The sequence below is a fragment of the Lindgomyces ingoldianus genome (genome assembly GCF_010093535.1).
Source record: "Lindgomyces ingoldianus strain ATCC 200398 unplaced genomic scaffold BDR25scaffold_3, whole genome shotgun sequence".
NCBI classification, from domain to species: Eukaryota; Fungi; Ascomycota; class Dothideomycetes; order Pleosporales; family Lindgomycetaceae; genus Lindgomyces; species Lindgomyces ingoldianus.
Genome location: NW_022985164.1, coordinates 1,806,891 through 1,821,112, shown reverse-complemented (window position 1 = coordinate 1,821,112; position 14,222 = coordinate 1,806,891). Strand labels below are relative to the sequence as shown.

Sequence of the window (14,222 nt, the reverse complement as noted above, 5' to 3'; positions counted from 1 at the left end):
AGAAGTGACGACCTTACTTCCGATAGAGTCTCTCCATTCCTTCTCAACTCATCTTCGTGATTTCACAACAACAACATCATCAACGCCTGATATACAAATTGCATATGGATGCAAACAATGCAGAGCTGCAAAATGGGAAGGCAGTCCCTCCGAGAGCGGCCTCTCCTATCGACAATGTGGCTAGAGGAATATCCAGTACTCTCAATCAAGCGGAAATCGGCTTGCCCCAGCCCTTATTCAAGAATATCTCACCACTGGAAGGTGATGAAACGCTCTCTTCCAATGAGAGACTCGAATTGATTGTCCTCTATTTCGATTTTCTTCACGATAAGCCTCATATGCTCTTCCACTCTGGAATATTACGAGGAGCCGTTCAACAAGGAGAGTTATTGGATCAGATATTTTTTGTGATAGCAGAAATCGCCTGCCGATTTTATTTGTCCCAAAATTTTCAGTCGTGAGAATTTCACTTTATGGAAAGGCTAAAAGGGGTCTCCAGGTCACGCACTGATGACTTTCTTTGGATACAACCCGACCTTGTAAGTTCATGGGAAGTTTGTATGGCACTGAAGGTGATTTGTTTTCAATTACGGAGCTCTCAAAGCTCTTGTCACCTGACACTACTTTCACCTGCTGCTGCCTAAGCTAGTGGTAGCCTTAGGTCACATGACAGGTTCATCTAGTACTATATAAACCCGGAGTTACCCTCCTTTGGCAATCAATCTAGTTCCTCATCCCTCTGGTGCTCTTCCTAGCTTCACATGATTCCTATGTGACATCTCCAATCTTCACTCTTCCCTTTCAAATTGCACACATCATCAGACCGCCAGAACTAAGCCCAGATAATAATGTAATTACCCGCAGAGAGAAAGTCCGAACCTGGTGGATTCTGTGCATGATCGACCTATGTACCCGTGTGGGTGAAGATAGACCTAAAACACTTCCCGCGCGCCGAATTGCAGAAGGTTGGAGGTATCATGCAAACCGCAGATTCCCTATCTCTATTCAATAAGAAATGCTGAGGCAGATATCAAAGCCTTCCGTACACTTCTTATTCATTTGAAATACATTGACGACACCCACCATACGGTCTTTATAGTGCAGCTAAGAATGAGGTTGACCTGTTGTTCAACAGTCGAGATGGCGGCGGCCTGGTAAATGAACAATATGCAAAACCGGTCCCAGATAAGCTGCTTGATTTCTTGCACAAAGAGTGTGATCAGGTTTACCTCGAACTTCAATATAATCTTGGTACATTCGTCTCATAGTCTCAGTCTTGTTCATGGGAGGAAACATTCGGTAAATCTTCAAAGATGGAAGAAATATTCATGGAATACCACCACGCACACTATGTGAACTGTGTAGCAGCCGGTGAAAAGAAGCCTATCCACTTCCACTGTACACTAGTGGCACGCGGGCGACAACAACGACAACGCATTCCCGCATAAAAGCTGACGGTGGCATGGAACTAGGCAGTGATGCCGAATAATAATCAAGATTATGGTAGGTCTCCGATCGCGGTAATGATTCCAATAATTGCGGGGATTGCGAATTTTTATTGTTTCGTGAGGTGGAAGAATGGTGGATTTCTCCCCGTCTCAGCCACATGTGCCACAATATGGTATGGCGCAAAGGAGCGGGGAAGCTACCCAGGGTGAGTGCGTCGATCAACCCTCGCTTCCATGCCACGTAATAAAATCTCCGCGAACAGGGTTTGTTCTCCTTCATCTGGTCTTTCACTCTAAAACTTGGACAGTCACTGCAACCATGAACGCTGATGTGCCGGCTATTTAGCAGTGGCTCTCTCGATTCGCTGGCAACGGACCATCTTGACTGCTTTCGCTGTGATCACAAGAACACAAGTCTCGCATCATTAGTCGGCCAAACCGTTTGGCCTGTCCTATTCCTTGACCTCTCACGATGCTGCTGGACGCATGGTTTCACGAAGTCGCATTATTGGTCACGCCTTTAACTGGTCGTTGAGGGAGTGACTGCTTGCTGGCTGCACAACCTCTTCATCACCCAGGGTCTCCAGAAAATGTGACCTCATCGACCAAGGGAGGAGACGGAATCATCGAATCATTCGCGCTGCGCTGTACTACCGAAAAGCTTCAGCCCTAGTCACGTCAAGGGTGGAAAATTGCTGACTGATGATGGGACCTATGGCTACGTGGCTCGCATCAGGTTGACGTCGTTTCCAAGGTTCGCTGTGGTCAATAAGAGTTAGATAAAGTCGACATTCCCGTCTGCTTTTCTTCTTTACCTCAAATGTTCCACAACAGGCTGGCCTTCCGCTTGTAGCGCTGACAGCATTGTTCGACCAACACTCTTTACCTCACACATTTCTATTCCCCCCCACACCACCACCTTCTCTCTGCATCCAATAACAAAATGATTGTCTCACGCATGGTATCCATGTTCCTTCGCTTTGGCGAGCTGGTTTGCGCCGCCGTCGTCCTCGGCATCGTTTCCCATTTCCTCCATCAATATGACCATTTCGGAGTCGGCCCGTTGGGTCGCGAGATCTACACCTGCGTCATTTCTTCACTCTCAGTCCTATTCTCGTTCCTATGGTTGATCCCTTCGACCAGCAGCTTCCTTCACTATCCATTTGATCTGTTATTATCGGCGGCTTGGTTCGCTGCTTTTGGTGCCTTGGTCAACTGGATTGATAGGGTTAACTGCGGTGGCATTTGGAACTGGGGTGGTATTACTGCTCGTGGATCTTACTGCGGTCAATGGAAAGCTGCCGAGGCCTTCAGTTTTATCGCAGCTTGCTTCTGGTTTTCCTCGTTCCTCTTGGTATGGCTCCGCCTCCGGTGTTTACAGCGCGTCAGACTAAATCTTTCCAGGGCGTCTATGTGTACCATAAGCTTTCACGCGATCCTGTTGCTACTGATGGAACTCGGTAAGTTTGCTCTACATTTCTCACCTTAATAATGCTAACGAGTGTAGCAGCCGCCGCCGCTGGCACCGTTCCCGTGTCTAGGTAACATAAAAGGGCCAAAGCTGGACGGCTCTCTCTTGCACGAAGGGGCGACCACATGCGACAAAGTCTTGGACTGGAATCGGCGCTGTGGGAGCATTTATTCAAATTGATATCTTTTCGCGATCATCTGGCGTACGGAATTTGGAATTGGAGTGCGATACTCTTCAGAAACTTTGTGACACGTTATACCATTGATGTTTCATATCTAATGTAGTGAACCGAGTTTGACCAAGCCGATTGGTTCATATTTCTTTTATGGGTTATGCATATCCATCCAGCTTGACTTTAGACTCCCGCGCCATCTATCTATGTAAGGTACGATGACTTGCTGCTATACAGCTGGGTAATCAAGTGCACGCTAGCTTTGAATAGTCCCTACCCCATTCCTGTCTTGTTTGAAAGTTAAGAAAGATGGGTTATCTATCGTTCCATCCGGAAGCCCATTCCTTCGTATCTTAAGTGGAGTAGAGGGATTTGTGTGCCAGACTAAGCCGCTCTTAGTCCTGGTTATATACGCCTTATAAGCCCTTTAAAAAAATGTGGCAATTGGAACGACGTAGTTATACATATATATCGCTAGTAATCTAGAATCTATAGTAACTATCATACAATCATTTGTGCACCCACCCACTCATATTCTCTAATACCATGCCATCCTACAATCCCTCTTCCTTAACTACACTTTCGCACCTCCCACACAACCCATCTTTATGCATCGCCAAAAACCGCCAACACCTCGGACACTTGAACTTCCTCGGTTTCGCCACCACCACCAAAATCTCCTCCTCTGTCTGCCTACCCTCACTAATCTTCCACTTAACCTTCTCCTCCTCCCACCATACCTCACCAACCCCCTTTTCATTTCTCTCCCGCCACATCTTAATCAAACTCTCCGTCTCATCCCTGCTCATAGCCTCCATCTCACTCACCACGAACAAATTCGCCAGATCCCTTCCCTGGTCGTTCCAAGTATTTCCCGTATTACCCAGCAGAAGATTCTTAAGCCAATGGTCAGAAATGGATTCCGGCAATCCAACTACAACCGAGCATTCTAGCGACGACCCCATTTTCTTCTTCGCACGGAGCCGTTCTTGAGCGGCTTTGAGAGCCGTAGATAGCATGTTCCAGCGATCATAGTAGCTCTCCTCAACGGGGATTCCTGGGTGCGAAGGCTGTAATTTAAGCAGTGTCCAGGGCTCTCGAGCGGGATGAACAGATCCTAGTTTCAAAGGCCCTGGGACGTGGTCCCAGACTTCTTCAACAAGGAGCGGACAAATCGGCGCGAGGGCTTGCATGAGTTCGTAGAAGACGAGTGCGAGGATAGATTGGATGTGTTGGCAATCTTGCTTCGTGCCTGCGTAGACGCGATCTTTGAGCGTTTCGAAGTAGAAGGCTGAGAGGTCGTTTGTGATGAATTTGTTGATGGCGTTGACGCCTTTAAAGAATTCATAATTGGTGTAGTGGGTATGCACTTCTTGGCTGAGCTTTTGGAGACGGTGGAGGGAGAGCTGGTCGGCTAACGGGAAGGTTTTGGTGTCGTGTGTGGCGATGACTGTGCGAATGGCATTGAAGGAAATGAATATTGGAGGACATGTTGGAAGAGAAAAGATACCAAGCAGCCATTTGAAGGTGACACGATATTTATGCAACGTCTGATTGACAGATTGCAGGACTGGTTGTCCAATAGTCACATCCGTGGTATAATCGCTACCTGCAACCCACAGTCTCAATGCGTCAGGCCCCATGAAATCGTAAGTTGGTGCTCCATCCTTTACTTGGTCTTGTTTGGCCCCCTTTTGCTTCTTGCGCTTCAGTGGGGGTAGCAATTCACCCGAAGTGATTTGAGACGGGGAAATCACATTCCCAAGACTCTTGCTCATTTTGCGACCGTCAGAGTCCAAAGTAAAGCCATGCGTGATAAGGGTCTTGAATGGTGGCTTGACAGCCTCGGAGTCGGCGCCGTGAGTGGCGACATAAGTTAGGAGTGAAGATTGAAACCATCCACGGTGTTGATCAGTACCTTCTAGATAGATGTCGGCAACCGGCTGATCGTCCCTCGGCGGGAGTAATGTCCAGCTGGTTCCGCTATCGAACCAAACATCCATAGTGTCTCGGCCTCGGACGTAGGTCCCGGGAAGGTGTTTGGGCGTCCAGGCCGGATCATTGTCGGGATCGGTCCACCATGCATCAATGCCCCTTTCCCTGACAACCTCGAGGATATGTCGGATAATTTCTGAGTCCATAGTTGCTTCATGCTTGCCTTCATCAACCCTGTATAGAGCGGGAATCGGAACACCCCACGCGCGCTGCCGCGAGATGCACCATTGACTGCGGCTCTGAACGAAGCTCTCCAGTCTAGACCGGCCACTATGTGGGATGAACTCGACTTGATCAATGGCTCTCATAGCCCTTTCCTTAATCCCATCTACGTTGGCAAACCACTGCTCAGTCGCTCTCACAATCACAGGCTGCTTGGTCCTCCAGTCAATGGGGTACTTGTGCTGGAGGTCTTGCAAAGCGCGGAGGAGATTGTGCTCTGTCAAATACTCTACAATCGCCATAGTAGCCGAATCCTCGAAGCCCGGTTGGCCCTTGAGAGTCGGAGCCTGCACAAGCTTACCCTCGAGGACTTCGGGGTGGCTGGGGAAGGCCTCCTTGGTAAATGCTCCAGTGTCGTCTACAGGAGCAAAGGCGGGAATACCGAGTGCGCTGCAAGCATGGTAGTCGTCCATACCATGGCCAGGTGCAATATGAACAAGCCCCGTCCCTGACAAGTCTGTGACGAAGTCGGCATGGATGACTGGCTGCAGTCCGTTTGCCTTCTGGAAAGGATTCTCGTATTGCAAGTTCCCGGCCAAGACTGATCCAGACAGCCCAGTTTGCACGACGATAAGCTCCCGCTTGAGTATATCTTGGTAAGACGCTAGTCGAGAAGCAGCGACGATAGTCAATTCACCGTCGTTCTCCGAATCTTGGACTACACTATACACTATATCTTTGTGGACAGCAATGGCTTTGTTCGCAGGGAGAGTCCAGGGAGTGGTGGTCCAGATGACAATATTCAGCGGCTCATTTACTCCAGAGAGAACGCCTTTCCTGAGCACATCTGATACCGTGACAGGGAATCGCACGAAAGCTGCTAGCGACTTGTGGTTTTCATCATACTCGAGTTCAGCTTCGGCAAGGGCAGTACGGGAGGAAGGCGACCAGTATACGGGTTTGAATTGTCTGTAGATCAACCCTAATACAGGAGTCAGCTTGAATCCGTCATCTCAACCGCACAGGGACAGACCTCACCCTTCTCAAACATGCGTCGAAACACCTCCAACTGCCTAATTTCAAAACCCCTCTCCATCGTCCGATATGCATTATTCCAATCGCCCATAACGGCCCACTCCCTAAAACCCCTCATCTGCTCTTCTACCGTCCTAGTTGCCAGCTCTCCCGCAGCTTTCCGCACGCTCACGGCATCCATGTTCGCATCCTTATTCTGCGCCTGCAGGGCCTTGATTTCAATTGGCAGGCCGTGGCAATCCCAACCAGGGATATAGCTCACTTTCTTGCCCTGACCAACCTGGAATCTGCAGATGATATCCTTTGTAATTTTGTTTAGAGCGTGGCCAATGTGCAGCGGACCATTGGCATATGGGGGTCCATCGTGCAGGGTAAACGTCTCTGGGACACATCCATTAACATCGGGGCTCGAGCGAGAGGATTGCTGCCATGCGTAAAGCTCATCGGAACATCGACGGAGGTATTCTGCGCTCACCGAAGGGAGGGGGCGGGCTGGGAAGCTTGATTTTGGGAGATGGAGAGTGGAAGTCCATGATGCGCGTAGGAGACGGGTCGGGGTTAGCATGGTAGCATCGTGGGCGGGTTGAGGGTCGATAGTAGGGGACGGAGATATTTTCGTTTCGGCTGCGAGTTGTTCGGAGTTTCTTCGGGAGAGTCATCACCCATGCCAAGCGTCAGACCCCTGAGGAAGGGTGGAATGCTTTGTCTTGGAAGGTCTGGTATGGCAAGAGTAAGTTGGCGGATTTCTATATAAGACTTAGACTCCAGTGAGCCAAGTAGAGAGCAGGTACGACCCATTAAGCGTCAAGCTCGTACAACCAGTGCCAAGAAATTCGAACTCCGGCCATGCAATGCAACCAAGAACCAGGATGCTCAATATACTGTCAATGCACTGACAGCACCATTCTTCAGCACCTCAAATATCATCCCAGGAAAACCAAACAGCTCTACATTTCCCACATTGCCATCGCCTTCCACTGTCCCTGACCCGGCATTGGCAAATCTGCTCTTCTTCCCTGAGCCATCTTCCCATCCGCCGAGAAGTTCGCAGCTGCTACCCGGACTGTCACCCCAGCCTCTATTTAAAGCCATGCCTCGTTGCTGTAGCCGCTCCTCCTCTTCGCTCTCGTAGTACGACTTGAAGACTTCCTTGAGCCGGCCAGAGATGTCCACGAACCGCATCTCTGAATTGAGAGGATCCTTGTAGAGATCGGATGGAACATGTTCCAGCGTCCACCTGCTTCGTCGGTGTCTGTTGAATTGGTATGATCCGGGCAAGTTGCCGTGAAATATCATCTTAGTGGCAGTCAAGTGGTTCAATGGCTGAGAGCTCAGCTCGCCATCTTCATGGGAATCCGATTCCCGTCTCTCGGACGTAGGCGAAGCTGGGGATATCTGTGTTGGCTGTGATATGAGAATGTCGAATCCGTGGTGGTAGTAGTTATAGAAGTGCTCTGCTGCTGCAACCTCGCGTTCTTGGGCCTCGGTTGCCGCCTCGTCATCATCCTCCCAGTCATCTTCATCATCTGTGCCAATAACAGAGTCGTGGTCCGAGTCAAGGCGGTCGTCAGGTATTATACCGATGGCGAAATTATCAGATGCGTCACTTGCTCTCCGATCCTTGTGAATGGACAGGCGGTGGTCGTTCTTCCTGTATATTGAATCTGGTGCTCCAAGCTCCATGATGAGATCTTGGGGCGTGGTTTCGCTGAGCGTTATCCAGAACGGAGGGCTTGAGCGCCTAACCAGCTCTATCCTACCCTCACCATGTACCCTTACAAGCTCGATCTCGTCTGGGCCACCTTCTTTACCCTTTCCCGCTAGAGTTAGCGAACGAGGATTCGGGGGTGTTGCTGCGAATAACGTCGCCCGCGCTTTCTGCCACGATTCTCCGCTAAACACTGCCATGGATGTTGCTGGGCCTGTAGCGGATGAGGAAAGTAGCGAGATGAAGTCCTTCTTGGGCGAATACGCGGAATGCTGTACCGGAAAGTTGAAAGCAATTCCGGGGTACGAGAGATTGTATGTTCCTTTTGCGCTAGGGTCGTCCGAGTTTGGTGGTATGTACTCTCCTCCATATGTCGGCCCCAGCAGTTTATCGTAGATGTGCCTAAACTTGGGTCCGGTGGGCACTCCATGCATGTCTGTATAGCCATCCGTCGCCTTGTACACTTCGACCTCTTTATACACGAGTTTCGCTTTAGAAAAGTCTAGGACTTCTATTAATCGTAAACGCTGGTCAGGGCCATCGAACTGTAAGCGGAGGCCGTTATCGGGAAGGACGAGGTGGATGGGAGTAAGTATGGGGTGCAGATCATCGTGGTAGAGTTGGAATCGAGGGAAGGCTTTTACTTCAGCCTTGATCGTGGTCAGGACTTCATGCAGTGAGCTGCCCAGCGCTATGGAAGTCAGCGTGGTCTTGGGCCGGAAGGAGCCAGCGAACTGGAATCCCCACATACTCAGGAAACTGAGCCCGCGGCCCGGAACGAGCTGCATCGTGCCATCGTCCATGTTGTCTAAACGTAAAGTGGGGGATTTGAGGTTCTCCAGGGCAGGGCGACCTCGAGAGGGGTGGATATAGGTGGGGGGGATGGTTCTGCGCTCGTGCCTTGTTCACGAGGCCTAGAGTGAGACACTCTCAAGGCAACAGGCTCTATCCTCAACACCATCTACTCTCACTCGTATCTAGAAGTGTGCATCGAGTTGCCGAACGACCCCAAGGTGTTGTTGAGGGGGTGGGTAAGCTCTCAGAATAACCAGCTCGGTTCAGGTCACGGGGTGACTCGCCTCTACGGAACTAAACGGGTTAGCGGCTTGGCATGTTTACGTCCCGTGTTGTGGTCAACAGTGCGGGTGAAAGAAGCTCAACACCAAAGCGCATTGCTAACAACAGCTTCTTTCCCACAAAACACCTTGGCCTTTCTGTTATGTCCGGTCTCCCTCGGCCTGGCCCGCCTCCCGGTAAGAAAGTCCCAACAATGCGCCCTTCATCCATGCGTCCGCCTCTCAATACGGCGCGCGGCCGTTCTGCTACACCTGCACACAATGGCCGAACCTCCCCGGCAGAGTCAGTGGCTTCTTCACGAGTGCGATCATCGCCAGCGCCAGGTACAAAACGTAAACAGCGAGACTTCGACCAGGATCACGGCGAGGAAACCAACATCAATGTTGTCGTCCGGTGTCGCGGTCGCAATGATCGCGAAGTCCGAGAAAACAGTGGCGTCGTTGTCTCTACCGACGGAATCAAGGGAAGAATCGTTGATTTATCCATGGGACCCAATGCTCTTAGCAACAAGACGTACCAATTCGACAAGGTCTTCTCCCCGGCGGCTGATCAAAACATCATCTTTGACGAAGTCGTTGCTCCGATCTTGGATGAGGTATGCTCTAGTGGAATTGATAATCGTGTTTCATTCCCTGCTGACCATCCGAAAAGGTCCTTGGTGGCTTCAATTGCACAATCTTCGCCTATGGCCAAACTGGCACTGGCAAGACGTACACCATGTCCGGCGACATTTCCGACATCCTTCCTCTACCAGATGCGGCTGGTATCATCCCACGTGTATTGTTTTCCCTTTTTAACAAGCTCGAAAGCACCGAATCCGAAAACTCTGTCAAGTGCTCCTTCATCGAGTTATACAACGAAGAATTGAGGGACTTGTTATCCGCGGATGACCATGTCAAATTGAAGCTCTTCGAGGACAATAACAAGAAGGGTCACAGTTCAACTCTTGTTCAGGGTATGGAGGAGTGCCACATCAAGACCGCTTCCAGAGGTATTCAGCTACTCCGCGAAGGAAGTCACAAGCGCCAAGTTGCCGCAACGAAATGTAACGACCTTAGTTCTAGAAGCCATACTGTTTTCACCATTACCGTCTTACTGAAACGAACTACCGATGATGGACAGGAGTACATGAGCTCCGGGAAGCTAAACCTTGTCGATCTTGCTGGAAGCGAAAATATTCAGCGAAGTGGAGCAGAAAACAAGCGCGCTACTGAGGCCGGATTGATCAACAAGAGCTTGCTGACGCTTGGTCGAGTTATCAATGCCCTCGTGGATCGAGGTTTGCATATTCCGTACCGCGAATCGAAATTGACGCGTCTTTTGCAGGATTCTTTGGGAGGACAGACGAAGACGTGCATTATCGCAACCGTGTCACCAGCCAAGAGCAACCTCGAGGAGACTATTTCCACCCTAGACTACGCTTTCCGTGCCAAGAACATCCGTAATAAGCCACAGGTCAACCAACTCATGTCAAAGAAGACTCTACTGAAGGAGTTTACGACTGAAATTGAGAAACTCAAGAGTGAACTCATCGCGACTCGGCAACGGAATGGCGTGTATCTCACCCAAGAAAACTTTGAGGAGATTACCACCGAGAGCGAGTCAAGACGAATCCTTAGCGAAGAGCAGCGAGACAAGATTGAAACAATGGAAATCCATCTACGCAACAAGGGGCAAGAGCTGTTCTCTCTTATGACTAACTTCCAGAATCTTAAGAAGGACAATGAGCAGGCCAAGATTACGTTGGAGGGCACAAAGAGCATTCTTGAGAAGACGGAGATTGTGTTGGAGCATACTCGACAGAATCTTGCGGAAGAATCGATGCTCCGGAAGGCGCACCAGAAGACAGAGGGCGATCTAGCAGATATCGGGTATGACATGATTTCTACCCTCAGAAAGACAACTTCAGATATCAATGGCCTACGCTCAAAAATCCGTCGCAAGTCCGACCTACAGTCCCAAAATCGACAGAACTGGGCCTCGTCACAATCACAAGTTTACGATACCACAAGTCTGGTTGAGAACCGGATAGAACAATTCCAGGCCCAACAAGAGCTGATGATGAATAGTCTCTCTACAAGGATGCAGACGTTTGTCAAAGACGAGCTGAATAAGCTCGGGGCTTCTCAAACCTTCTTGCAGGAGAAGATGAAGGCATACAATATTTCGGAGCAAGAGGTGAATGAGCAGACTACCAAAGCTTGTGATGATGTGAACGAGGTTTTGGGAGAGATTAAGACACTACGAGAAGAAGTGAAGGAGAGGTTAGGCGCTGGACTCAATGAGCTGTCTGTTGCTGCGGAAAAGATTTCGGAGAACATTATCATAGAGCTAGAGGCTTTTCATACTGAGGTGAGACTGGTGCTGTGCTCTGCGAGATTTACCGTTGATCACTAATTCCTTCCCAGCTTCACTCATCTTACTCGTCACTCGGCAGAGAATTCAAGAACACGTTTGACGACCTCACCAGGTGCTTGAACGAGCAACAGGACGAAAACAGCCAGCTTCATCTGCAGATCCTGAATGCCAACACCGCCCTTGTGGAAGCTAACAAAGCAGCGCAGGGGCGACTCATGCAGTTGGCTGACGAAGAAAAACAAAAGTCCGTGGAAGAGCGCCAACAGCTGTTAGCTCAGATTACTTCCCTCATCAATTCTAGCGCCGAAGTACAGGTGGAGAGGATGAATGAGCGGATTTCGAGTGTTAGTGAGGAGATTAGTGGTGCAAATGCGGCGTTCAACACAAAGCAGACTGCGTACAGCCAGGGCATGAGCGCTTGGTCAGATCGGTCAAAGGAAATCGTCTTTGGTGTATCGAAAGCACGAGACAATGTGAAGGCGAAGATCAAGACCGACTTTGCGGTAGGCTCGCCTCTCCTCCTCCCCAGTTAATATGCTAAGCTCGACCTAGGTCGCAACACAACACTCCGCTTCGATCAAAGACACCACAACATCTGTGCACGCTAGCACCGTCAAGACTGTCGAAGCCCAGATGGTGCATTTGAACGCGCAGCTGCACTCTCTCGACGATATTGTCTCGCGAATCCGCGCGCAGAATAATGCTCACCATACTACTCACACAGTATCTCTCAATGCTCTTTCATCGACAGTTCAGTCGTCATACTCGAGTATTGGGGACCATCTTTCGACTTCGTTTGCACGTGTGCAGTCTCTTGAATCAGACGTGGCTGCTCAAACAACAGCTCTCAAGGATACTCTTCTTACTCTCTCTGAGGATTCTAGTATCCGCACTCCCCTCCACGAGCTTCGAGATAGCATTAGCAACCAGAGCCTCATGGAGTACAGCTCGACTGGGGAGACTCCGCAAAAGACGTCTTACACCGTTCCATCCACTCTTCCCCGTACCGATTCCCAAGAAACCATTCTCTCCCACCTCCGCGACAGACCTGCTTCTACAGATACAGTGCGCAGTCCGACAAAAGGCCATGTCTTCAACGATGCGACCAACACCACCTTATCCGACGATAATTTCTTCTCCTCAACAATGGCCAAACCCAACTTCTCCCATTCTATCATCACAAACACTCACTCAGTCCCAGGCATGGCGGGTCACTCTCTACGCGAGTTAGATGTTAACATCGTCTCGCAGGACTCGCTCAAATCTCCCCCTCTCGTCTCCCCATCCGAAGTCGTCACCGGCAACGGTGGCGGGCCTCCGCCTCTCAAAAAGCAGAACCGGGGTGAGGATGGCGGGTCGAGTAAGTTGCCAATGAAGAAGATGGGACGCAAGACGGTTGGGGGACTGGGTGCGAGTCAGGGTCCTGGAGATCGGGAGAATTTGACGATTACAAATTTTTCAGCGAGTGTGGGGCCGGGGGTTGTTGGGGGGCGGAGACTAAGGAGCCATGGGAGTAGTTAGACTTGCGTGGATGAGGTGAAGGTTCATCTGAAATGAGAAGGCGGCTTAATGATCTGGACGTGGATCTGTGGATCTGTGGATCTGTGCTTGGCATTACCACCTTCCTAGGCTACTTAATCAGCGGTTTTTAGGATGATTAGGATTTCATGAGGCGTTTTTTTGCAATGAATAGGCCGGTTTGCAGAGGTCATGTTCTCTGCTGAGTTTCCACGGCGTTGCCTTGATTTCATGGATTGCTTTTCACTTTCCATGAACACCCCATAATCAGAACTTGTATGACATAGACATTCAAGCTATATGCTACTGCCAAGCTGACTGTACAAAATTATCGAACGATCTCTGTATGCATCCAGTCTAGTGGCGCGGCAAAAACCATCCTGTATCAGCCCATGACCATGACTACGCCACGATACCCTTAGTCAGAGTTGCCATAATCATGAGGCCCGCCAACCTTCCCAAAACAGCAAGATGTCTGCAAAAGACGTTAGATGCAGCGAACGACAGCTCGACGAGCAACCACCTGTTCGCCAGCGGCTGTCGGGCACAACCGGTTGATAACAGCGGGGAAGGGGAGGACGGTTGAGGAATTACACTGAGTTTGACAGGGCTGGGGTGCCGTGCTACGAGGTGTTAGAAATCAATGGCAGCAGAGTGGTGGAAGGGATTTGAGGATTTGAGGATGTGAGGTGGGGTTACAGACAGTAAAAGTCGCTGTGTTCGACGGTTTTTGGGCGATAATATTGCCGGAAAGGGCAGGTTACCATGTTGGGCGTAAATTGTTTGAAGAAACAGCTGCGATACATCCTTTTCCTTATCGGCTACCTAGTTAGGCAGGTTTGGCATAATTTACCAAGGCCTAGATTACCTAACCCCTCCCCTATAGTTAAGTTATGCGTATTGCTCTATTCCTGAGGCATTGTATCACCATACATCTATCGGTGTAAAACAAGTGTTTATCTGTATGCACAGCATAGTTCTCACAATCCCTATCCCAGGACAGCCAGCAAACCTTGTCGCCGCTGCCGTCACCTTCCCGATTTGAAACGTCAAGCTAGCTGGAACCGAAACTCTATCTGTCCCTCAGGATCCACGACGCGCAATGCATGCGATGATCGTGTGTCGTGCATTGCATGCAGTCAACCATGGAAGAGATGTGTCGTTTGCGTCAGGGGCTTGGGCTGTGGGTATGGTAATGCGGAGGTGAGGGGAATACCCAGTGGGAGGACAGGATGCGACTGAGCATTGTATATGAAACCTACAGGTTTATACACACCT

The 14,222-nt window shown here is 50.0% G+C and overlaps 4 protein-coding genes across 4 annotated transcripts; 2 read left to right on the top strand and 2 right to left on the bottom strand.

Annotated features, from left to right (window-relative positions):
* Positions 1–2,391: 2,391 nt before the first annotated feature.
* Positions 2,392–2,989, top strand: BDR25DRAFT_309987 (uncharacterized protein; the record flags this gene model as incomplete). Its single annotated transcript, XM_033691124.1, has 3 exons — positions 2,392–2,802; positions 2,853–2,908; positions 2,959–2,989. 3 exons carry the CDS (start codon positions 2,392–2,394, stop codon positions 2,987–2,989), a joined length of 498 nt encoding a protein of 165 aa, XP_033553466.1.
* Positions 2,990–3,612: 623 nt separating this feature from the next.
* BDR25DRAFT_277906 (isoleucyl-tRNA synthetase-like protein) lies at positions 3,613–6,858 on the bottom strand. Its single transcript, XM_033687644.1, has 2 exons — positions 6,287–6,858; positions 3,613–6,230 (listed from the first exon to the last, which is right to left on the bottom strand). Exons 1-2 carry the CDS (start codon positions 6,846–6,848, stop codon positions 3,646–3,648), a joined length of 3,147 nt encoding a protein of 1,048 aa, XP_033553465.1. The 5' UTR covers positions 6,849–6,858; the 3' UTR covers positions 3,613–3,645.
* Positions 6,859–6,979: 121 nt separating this feature from the next.
* Positions 6,980–9,016, bottom strand: BDR25DRAFT_252770 (uncharacterized protein). Its single transcript, XM_033686199.1, has 2 exons — positions 8,743–9,016; positions 6,980–8,682 (listed from the first exon to the last, which is right to left on the bottom strand). Exons 1-2 carry the CDS (start codon positions 8,792–8,794, stop codon positions 7,157–7,159), a joined length of 1,578 nt encoding a protein of 525 aa, XP_033553464.1. The 5' UTR covers positions 8,795–9,016; the 3' UTR covers positions 6,980–7,156.
* BDR25DRAFT_349702 (kinesin-domain-containing protein) lies at positions 8,874–13,211 on the top strand (the record flags this gene model as incomplete). Its single annotated transcript, XM_033694583.1, has 9 exons — positions 8,874–8,894; positions 8,927–9,061; positions 9,094–9,690; positions 9,720–11,420; positions 11,477–11,608; positions 11,648–11,929; positions 11,979–12,942; positions 12,969–13,070; positions 13,120–13,211. The coding sequence occupies 9 exons, from the start codon at positions 8,874–8,876 to the stop codon at positions 13,209–13,211; spliced, it is 4,026 nt and encodes a 1,341-aa protein (XP_033553463.1).
* Positions 13,212–14,222: the final 1,011 nt, after the last annotated feature.

Bases quoted from the DNA above. Each gene is read 5' to 3' on its own strand.
- BDR25DRAFT_277906 (XM_033687644.1), bottom strand. From the start codon at position 6,848: ATGCTAACCCCGACCCGTCTCCTACGCGCATCATGGACTTCCACTCTC. The intron at 6,231-6,286 runs GTGAGGTCTGTC...CTCCTGTATTAG, and splicing joins TCGACGCATGTTTGAGAAGG to GGTTGATCTACAGACAATTC.
- BDR25DRAFT_252770 (XM_033686199.1), bottom strand. From the start codon at position 8,794: ATGGACGATGGCACGATGCAGCTCGTTCCGGGCCGCGGGCTCAGTTTC. The intron at 8,683-8,742 runs GTATGTGGGGAT...TGACTTCCATAG, and splicing joins CCGCGGGCTCAGTTTCCTGA to CGCTGGGCAGCTCACTGCAT.